Source organism: Phoenix dactylifera, chromosome 9 (assembly GCF_051530095.1).
Source record: "Phoenix dactylifera cultivar Ajwa chromosome 9, Ajwa_hap1_PhDact_Kaust_v1.1, whole genome shotgun sequence".
Classification (NCBI taxonomy): Eukaryota; Viridiplantae; Streptophyta; class Magnoliopsida; order Arecales; family Arecaceae; genus Phoenix; species Phoenix dactylifera.
In genome coordinates this window covers 17,897,357-17,907,069 of record NC_143198.1, presented here as the reverse complement: position 1 = coordinate 17,907,069, position 9,713 = coordinate 17,897,357, and the positions used below count along the sequence as shown (strand labels likewise).

At 43.9% G+C, this 9,713-nt stretch overlaps 1 protein-coding gene and 1 long non-coding RNA gene across 2 annotated transcripts; one reads left to right on the top strand and one right to left on the bottom strand.

The window, feature by feature from the left end:
* Positions 1 to 2,399: 2,399 nt before the first annotated feature.
* On the bottom strand, positions 2,400 to 4,853 carry LOC103713515 (fasciclin-like arabinogalactan protein 17). Its single transcript, XM_008800473.6, has 2 exons — positions 3,420 to 4,853; positions 2,400 to 2,660 (listed from the first exon to the last, which is right to left on the bottom strand). Exons 1-2 carry the CDS (start codon positions 4,738 to 4,740, stop codon positions 2,587 to 2,589), a joined length of 1,395 nt encoding a protein of 464 aa, XP_008798695.3. The 5' UTR covers positions 4,741 to 4,853; the 3' UTR covers positions 2,400 to 2,586.
* Positions 4,708 to 5,713, top strand: LOC148702472 (uncharacterized). Its single transcript, XR_015968786.2, has 3 exons — positions 4,708 to 4,843; positions 5,402 to 5,496; positions 5,592 to 5,713. It is a non-coding gene; the product is annotated as an uncharacterized LOC148702472 (long non-coding RNA).
* The last annotated feature ends 4,000 nt before the right edge of the window (positions 5,714 to 9,713 follow it).

The window sequence follows — 9,713 nt, the reverse complement described above, 5'->3', positions numbered from 1 at the left end:
GCAAAAGGGTTCCTGATTGACGAGGAGGAGCAGTTGTGGGCTGTGTGAAGTCGGAGAGGAAAAGCTGTGGAAGAGTGGAGTTCTCACTATCGGCAAGCGGAAGACCTTGCAATTGACATCATGGAGGTATGGGGCACTGTATGAGGTTGGAGAGGAAAAGCTAGGGATCGAAAGAAGCAGAGTTCTCTCGGATCTCAAGGTAAATTAATTAAGCCGGCTACCCTCTCTCTCACTAAAACACTCATCTAAGGATTGGAATACCAAATCTCTTCCCTCTAAAATCAGAACTTGAAATGATAGGCGCGCGAGGACCGGGGTTTCTAATAAAAAGAAGGAAACCATTGCCCATCGCCAGCGTAAGCCTACCATATATGGCTGTTCTATTGTGATGTGCGTGTATGGATGGTTAGCTTCTGAGCATCACAACATTAAGACCGTTAATTCCAACAGAACAAACAAATATATTGGATAAAATTTTAATTTACCGACACTTTTTATATGTGCTGGTAAAACAATGTTGCTGTTTCAGCAAATTGTTGCAATGTTGATTATCGGAAAAATATCAGCTCAATTGATAATTAATTTATTTTATTATTTATCTTCTTTGTAACTATAAAAATAGCAGCTGAAAAGGAGTGCCAGAGGATTTGGATTGATTCGGATTCCCTAACATAAGACATGGTATAAGTAAAAAGAGCAATTAAATATCTTTAAGATCGGATGAATTGAGAGCAACAGTTTATGAGATAATCTTGTATTTTCTAATCTCTAATATTTTATAGTGAAACTTTTGCATTGTCATAGGCCGAACTATATAAATATTATATATTTTTGTTCTTTTCTTTTTTTTATTTTATTATTCTCTCTTTTTGTTGCAATTGCAGCAGGTTTTGCAAGTAACATTGTAGTAGGTGTTTGAATAGTTATTAGAGATTATTTAGGTTACTTGGGAGGGCCTGTGTGTAGCTATATTCAAATTTAAAGCATGTCAGGTTTGGTTGCAACGTAATTGGATTAAAGTGATATCTTCAATTAATGGTTCAGATGCTAGTCTGCCTCAATTTTTAATCCTTTTTTAAGAGATATATTGCAGATGGGGGTAACATAGGCTTTTAAGGCTACTCATATCTATAGGAAAATTGGTTGGCATTGTCACGTCAATTTGATGATGCGTACTAGATAGGAGTGTAAATGGGTCGGACTAAATTATGAGTGAACCCGATCCAATTCGGTTTCTTATTCAAATTCTAATATTAGATCCAAATCCAACTCAATACAGATCGGATCGAAATGAATCCACAGACTCAACAGGTCATTCGGATCGAATCGAGTCTATGTATAATTTGGACCCAATAAAAAAAAATTGAATTCAGTTCGGATCCTAGTCAGGTCATGCTATAATTCATAATAAAGAAGCATCATTCACTACTTTAAAATTAAACCTTTTATCTAAATTTTTTTTACCAAAATAAACAAATTTAACACATTTTAGAATATATACTATTTTAGTTTAAATATAATATTATTTTGAAATATATACTAGCAGCACTCTTTCACTGCTTCCATAAACATACCTCATACCTAGCTAGCTAGTCTGACTGAAGCATCTCCCTCGCATGATATCTGCACCCTCCGTCCATGCACGTGACCTGGCGTACTCATGTACACCGTTCCTAATTAGATGCACACACAGGAGCCTCACAGCCCAAGGCCAATATACGCACGTACCAAGTGCAGGCCCCTCCTTTATTTGGGAGAGCAGGCTTAAAGCGGGAGGGAAGGAAAGCAAACCGTACGGAGATCTACTTTCTTCCTCCATGGGCAGCCGCGTCCATTGTTTGCAAGACCAAGCCAACCCACCATTCCATCCCATCTGCACCCAACAACCAGCTTAATCCCCCATTAAACCCCGCGGCTGCAGCCCGGCCAACCCCCCTGGCTCCCCACCGCTAAGCTCGCCAAAAGAGACGGTAAAATCCATTCATCCTCCCATGCGGCCTACAGGCACTGCAGGCCCAACATAAATAATTCGGATTCTCGGATCAAATGGTTAGAAAAACGATTTCAAATTAATTCAAAAAACAAGAAATCAGATTGAATCGAGATTCAATAAACTCAAACTTAAACCGAAAAATAAAATAGGCCTAATTTGCAATCCCGACTCACCCTAAGGGTCCTTAAATATAGGTTGAATCGGATCTAAATGGATTGGGTCGGATCAAAGGTCAAACCGACCCATTTGCAGCCTTTAGTGCTGGATGGATGCTCAGGCGCCAGGCCAGTTGGCTCCCTATGAATCCACTTATTCCTGGTCTTAATTTGACGCCTCTTTTGTAGAAAACAAATGTAAAAAGCAGCAGAACATAGCTAGGGTAGAACATAGGTGATTTCACATCATATGGTGCAAGAAGAATTTATCTATGAACGTTCATGATTCTTGCCAATTGACAACCCACAAAAACATTTATATACAAAAACATACAAAACCCCTTTTTAATCATCCTTCGTGTTATTACGGGAAGAATTTGCAACAGGGTAGCACCTTTCTTTTCCATGTGAATTAGCTTCCGTTTGATGCACCTTTACCTATTGGCAGGTGGTGAAACGAGCCAGCTGACCCAAAGCCCCCAGCATTTTGCACCCAAGTTCCAACAACTTCCCTGCATTGCAAAAAAAACAAATTTATACCTCCACTTAAAACAAATAACTATTCATCTACTCTACCGACAGCTAATAATTCCGAAGAAAAAAATAACTTGTACCAAAAAAAAAAATAATGAAAAAATCATAAATAGTAAAAGAAGAAAATGGTAACAAATGAACAAAGATAGCAAGAAAAGGCGCACAGGATAAATACCCTCCACCATATACATATACACAAACACAGCACCACCGACACAAGCATATGCGTTACCAACCCTAATTAACACCTTATTACATGTAATTCACTAAACTCACCAATTAAACCCCAGGTTACAATCACCTGAGAGCAACACCAAATCTCACGATCTAATCGAATAATCTCGTCCATACGTTTCCCGGTCAATCAAAATCGTGAAAGTCTCAATTTTCAGACAAATAGTAATTAAGAAAATATCAAAATGTTGGCCGGAGTATTCCAATATCCACCGCCAAGCCAAACCTCTTGCGGGTTGAATCTTACGCACGAAAAAAGGATTCACCTTCCTTCGCGCGAATCCACCGTTGGATCGTGCAATTGCCGCTTTGAAGTCTGTGCTGAGTGCTTTCAAAGTTGTGCATAATGCGATCCAACGGTTGACGTGACCAAAGAACATCAATCATTCTTTCTCGACACAACCCGAACCCATCCCAACAAACCGCATAAATAATTGTACAAAAATTCATCATAGTAATAATAATAGTAGTAATAGTAAATGGTAATAATGATAGTTGCTGACCTCTCCTTGGCTTGGCGGCCTTGACGTTGCTCCTGACGGCTGCCGGCGCGACGGCGGCGTGAGTCTCCTCCTCCGGCGGAAAAAGAACGGCGTCGATCCCCTGGACGGAGATCCGGCCGTCGGTGTAGATATCCGGGTCGAAGAGATATGCGGAGCCCTGTCCCTGGCCAAACTTGACAGAGCCGTCGGCCTCCCGCGCCACCACCTTGTGGGGGAGACGGAGCGTGTCGTAACGCACCTTCCCGAAACGCCTCACCGCATTGTACATGCTCTCCTCCGTCTGATACTCCGGGATCAGGTGGTAGTACACAATCTGCTCCGGTGCTCCAGGTTCGCTCAGCTGATCTGCCGTCAGTTTGGCCATCGCCTCGTCGTTGGGAGCGAGGACGGTGAGGACGTAGCCCTCCGAGACCAAACGCCCCATCTCCGTCGCTAACGACGTTAGATTTACCAGAATGTCGGCGAGCTCGTTGTAGCCGCCGTAGAGGAGGAGGGTTTGGATGAAGTCCTTGACCTGGCTCTCGCCGTCGAACCAGTGCTTGCCGGAGCCGGGGCCGGGGGCGGGAGCGGGGGCGAGGGCGGGGCCGGGGGCTATGGCGTCGTAAATGGGGAGGGCCGGCGGAGAGCCGGCAGGGGCGGGCGGGGCGAGCTTCTTGAGGCGGTGGGTGCGGGGGTCCACCTCGGGCGCTCCAACGGGGAGGACGGCGGAGATGGAGGCCAGGCTGCGGCGGCGGTTGAAGTCCTCCTGAACAGATCGGGGGACGAGGAGGCGCTCGATGCCGTGGATCACGCCGTCCGGGCGGACCACCGCGTCCGGGTGGACCACGGCGGCAAGGTCTACCAGCTTAGCCGCGCCGCCGCCGGAGAGGGGGACGTGGTCGGCGGAAAGTGTGCGGTGGCGGGCAGATTCGAATGTCGGCCAGGAATCGGAGCCGATCCGGGAGGGGATCACGTGGAATAAGATCAAAGTCTGGAGGGATTTGAGATTCCGGGGTTCGAGGAGGAATCGCTTGAACTCGGGTTCGAGATCGCGCTCGAGGGCTTCGTTGCGGGGGGCGAAGATGGTGACGTTGTGGCGGCCGACGGCGTCCTCGAGTGTCTGGAGGAGAAGGGCCTTCTCGACGAGCTCGGCGAGCTCGGTGTAGTGGGAGTCGAGGAGGGCGACGAGGATGGAGTTGGAGTTGATCTGGCCGGAGCCGTTTGATGGCAATGTGGGACGGTAGACGGAGTTCTCCGGCAATGCGGAGGGGATGCCGGCGACGGAGAACAGTAGAACGAAAAAGAGGATCGTCGGAGAGCCGCCATAGACCTGGGAATCCATGACGCCGGGGAGGGAGAAGAACACAAAAGCCTTCTACTGCTACCTCTCTCTCTCTCTTTTGCTAGGGTATCCGTGTTTGGTGAGGAAAGTGAGAAGGGGAAGGGTAAAGTGGAAGTGAGCAAGACTCTTTTACCCTCCTACTTGCTAGGTTTAGAAGTAACTTTCTTCTGACGACTAACTAGCCAGGTTTGCAAGTAACCTTCTTCTGACGACCAGTTTGGTTGGCAGAAAGAGAAAAAAACAAAAAAATAAAAAATACTTTATATTAAAAAAATAATAAATAATAAATAGTTTTTTTATAAAATAAATTTTTAATATTTTATTAAAAATTTATATAGAACATAGAAAAGTCTATTTTTTATTGGTTAAGAATTAGGATGAATTATTGTTTTTCAAAAGGACTCTCTTGCTTTTTAAATAGAATTGAATAAATTTTTTTTTTATTTAAAGCATGACAGACATTTTATCTATTTTTTTAGAAAATCAAATGCTTAATTAAATATAAGTCAATTTAACATGTGTCATATCGTCAACTAAATATACCAGAAATTATCGTTTTAACTATCATATATTCAAATATATTTAAAAAAAAACATTTTAGTAAGAATTTTTTTAGCCAATAAATTTTTAAAAATAATAAAAATATATTTTTTTTTGACAGCTATCACTCCTCGTAAGTGTCTCGAGGCGCGGCGTTGTCCCGGTACTATTTGCAACATGTCTTCGCGAGTTGGATGGTGTGGCAAGGGAGGGATGGTAAGATGAGCTGTCGCTGTTCCAAAAGGATTACAAGACATCTATTTTTAACTTCTTGTCTTCTTTTTTATTTTTTTTAATTAACTGAAAACAAGTTGAAGGGATTAGATCTAGCGATTAAAGAACAGCGGGAATTGCCGGTAGCCTTCGGAGGTAGAGATTTGGGTATGCGGAAGGCGGGAAGGCATCAAAGAAGCCCCAGGTTTTGGTATTAGGTAGGAGGTTCTCTCTGGCTCTTTCTTTCCTGTCTCCATGGTGCAATCTCGGCGGCGTGTGGCTCTCGCTTTTTATGCCAATATAGCATGTTAAATTATTTATTAATCTGGACCGTACAATATTATATGTGATCTTGCTCTTGTTCTCTCTCTTTAGGTGCCATTTGTTGGTTGATAATGTTTATTGTTTTCTCTCTTGTTCTAATTATCTTAACTATTCATTTATTTTATTTTTTTATTAAAAATAATATAGAAAATAAACAAGTTTTGATACAACTTAGGGAATATATTGTTTTTTCCTTCTATCCCATATGAATTACTGTTCGTAGTTTTTTTGCTTATTTTCGTACTTCCCTTACATCGGTCAAAAGCAAGCCAAGAAATATCAGAATTTTGCATACTACAAGGTCGTGGCCGGGGAGCGGAAATAGGATAAGTCAATTTATATCATCTCTACTTGGAATGACCACATGAACCATGAATCCACCACTGTCTGATTCCACACAGGCATATTATTTTCCATAAAACTTGCTACACCACCATTAGCTTCCATTTATTGATAGTCCACGACTTTAACACGTTTATAATATTATTTACACTATGTCTTAACTAATGATAGTATCTAAAGGGTACACGTATATCCAGCCATGTCGCAAAATTAGGACAAGATAATGATAAAGAGTTTTGAGCAAAGCACCTTGAATTGACAAACTAAGTTGGTTGACTGAAAGGCCAAAGCCTTAACATTCTCCAATTACATCTTAGAAAATAGACTGAGCAAGCTCGAGGGCGACTTAGCATAGAATATATATGACATCTCACGGGCTGAGTGAGGATGGTATCAACCAGGACAGGTTGGTAGATATCTAAGACTGACCGAGCGAAGAGCAACTATATCAAGTATAAGGCCAATTAGATTCAATGACCTATAAAATCTTCCTATAGGTCTAGAAAGGGAAAAAGGGAGTGTGACGCGTGGCATTAGCTCAAATTACTAAACCATCAGAACAGATGGAGATCAGATATAGAGAGATGCTCTCACTATAGATAGGTGGTTTTCAGACTATTTATAATATTATGTATAAATAATGGGATATAACTCTTAAGAAAAGAACTCTCTGACCAATAAAATATCTATTGTTGATCTTTATCTTTACAATATCCTGGCATTTACATTTAATTTACTTGCTTTATTTATCTTATTTTACCATAGTTTATCTATAGTTCTTATAGTAAAATCGTAAACCAACTATAACCTACCTCCTCTTCCAAGTAGGTGATATCACGATACTGAGCATTCTTAAAGCTCATGGTATCAACACCCATGCTACCAACCCTTTAACCTCTTTTTTTTTTAGTTTTACTACTGACGGCATGCCCAAGCACCTGTATGAATCGACCAAGGATGGATCAATCATTCCTCCCCTCAATAGAGAATCTAGTGGCCAACACGCCTTTAATAGCACTCCTGATGAGATTGTACGAGTAGCTATCATGAGTTCCTAAGCTGGGTCATCAAGATAAGTTCCTCCATCCCTATAAGGAATTGAAGCTTTCAGGAAGCTGACTGACTCTACTCCTAGGGAGCCTAGCTTCAAAAGCCACATTTCTTAGGTAGAATTAATCCACCCACCATCCTATATTCTAATGAGAGATGGTTATGCAGTTCCAGTTCTGGATAAATATAAGCCATTGCGGCCTACTAAAAGTAGTCACCTATCAACTAACCATTGTGCTGAGGCCACTCATGAATGACACAAGACATCCTTGGATTTGATGATTGAGCAAGTTAAGAGGGTTGTTTCTATTGTCAAGGGCTAGTATCACACATGCTCCAATATGTACTTTTGTGAACTTGGCCGATCATACCATGTGGAGGGCAAATCAACCTATCAACATTTACAATATAAGAAAGTAAGGATCCTTGAGAAGCCTAACTTTGATTTTTAGATTTCAAGAAGGGCAAGGTCGAAGACTGCTCTATAGAATCCTCGAGGTCAGCAGACCTCAGCAGGGAGAGGATCCTACTAGTGAATATAGGATCAAGTCAGATTAATTAGGTAGTCACCTATAGCTCAATCAACATCAAGCCAATGATTAAATATGAGGGATATGGCCATCTTGATTTTCAGATGGCTGTCGAGAGAGAGGTCAGTAGAATCATACTGATATAAATCTATACTATTAAAGTCGATCATACCCTAGTGGTAAGGATGGGTGGTAGTAACAATACATCTCTACTGTTGAAGCTGGTCATATTCTAGTGGTAACAGATGGGTGGTAGCATTAGTACTGTAATGTCCGGGCCCACAACCTACTAGGCCCAATAAGAAATGGGCCCAGTTAAGGGTTTGGGCCCAAATTTCACTGTGGGCAGTGCTGTTATAATGTTTAAAAAAAAAAAAAAAAAACGAACGAAGGGATAAGACCGACAGGGAAGGGTGACCCTCACCCCTGCTGGCAGCCGATGCCGGCGCACCGGAGACAGGGGGGCGGCGGCCAGTCCCGGAGAGGGGAGGAATGGAGCGGATGGGACCTCTCAGAGGGGGGTCTCATCCTCTAAACAATGATTTAAGCCTCTGCCGGCAACCCTAAGTCACAGACCCCCAAGAACACTGAACGGGAGAGAGAGCCGTAGCCCTGGAGCCGAAGGCGAAGGAACCCTGAAGCTCCAAGAGGAAGGGCAAAAAGCCAGGTAAGCCCCCTTCCTTCTCTCCCCCTGTTTTGTGCAAGACAACAAAGAAACAAAGAAAGAAGGGAGGAAGGGGATTGATGGCAGACCAAGGGGAGCGGCCGCGGGCATCCCGCAGTGCCGCCGGCTTCTCCCGGCATCTCTTCCCCGTGGGAGAAGAGAGGGCCGCCGCAGGCGCGGCCGTGGGCTCAGCCGCAGGCGCGGCTGTGGACGCCGCGAGCTCGGCCATGGCACCGCCGACTGTGGCTCGGCCCTCCCAAACCCCCCTTCTTCCTTCACAGGGGAAGAATGGAGAGAGGAAGAGAGAGGGTTTGGGAGTGAGAGAGAGAATATGGGGTGGTGCCGGAGGGAAGGACCAAAGAAAAGAAAGAAAGAAAGAAAGAGAGAGAGGAGGAAGAGGCCGTAGATCCGGCCGGAGGAGAAGAAGAAGACCGGAGGATCGGCCGAAATGGCTAGGGCTTCCGATCGGAACCAAGGAGAGAGAGAAAAAGGAGAGGAGGAGGGGACTTGCCCGTGTACGGCCGTGAGCGTCGCCGGTGCGGGCTCGGCCGGGGAAGCCGAGAGCTCGGCCGCGGGCTCGGCCGGGGAAGCCGAGAGCTCGGCCGCGGGCTCGACCGAAGAAGCCGAGAGCTCGGCTGCGGGCGTCGCCGATCGCGGTCCGACCCCCTCCCCGTGAGGAGGAGACCATCGACCTCCCTTTCCGCTCGTCGTGCTCCCATCATCGGAGAAAAGAGGAAGGGGAGATCGGGATGAAAGAAGAAGGGAGGAGAGGAAGCTTCGGGAAGGAGAAGAAAAGAAAAAGGAGAAGAGAAGAAAAGGAAAGAAAAAGGAAAAGAAAAAGAAAAAGAAAAAAGAAAGAAAAAGAGAAACAAAAAAAAAAAAGAAAAGAAAAGAAAAAGAAAAGAAAAGAAAGAAAATGAGAAGAGAAAAGAAAAGAGTGGGTTAACGGACCGGAATCGGGTTCGGATCCGAAACACGTAAAGCCCAATTCAAGCCAATGTAATTAATTTGGGGGCCAAATTGATCCCGGATTGACCCTGACTCAGGCCCAAACGGGTCACAGTGACCCTAAACCCGAAATTAAACCCAATTAAGCTGGGAATTAAGCTTAGTGGCCAATTGGAAGGCCAATTAAGACTTATGAGCCCAGCCAAGACCCCAATACAGAGGAATTAGGCTTGGGCTAAATTTCAGGTAGAAAAGAAAATAACATATTGTTATTATGACATGATTTTAGGTGATTAAGGATCTATCACCTGGACTTGAGCAATTTGGAAAGCGAATTGAAGTAAGTAATATGTCTTAATCTT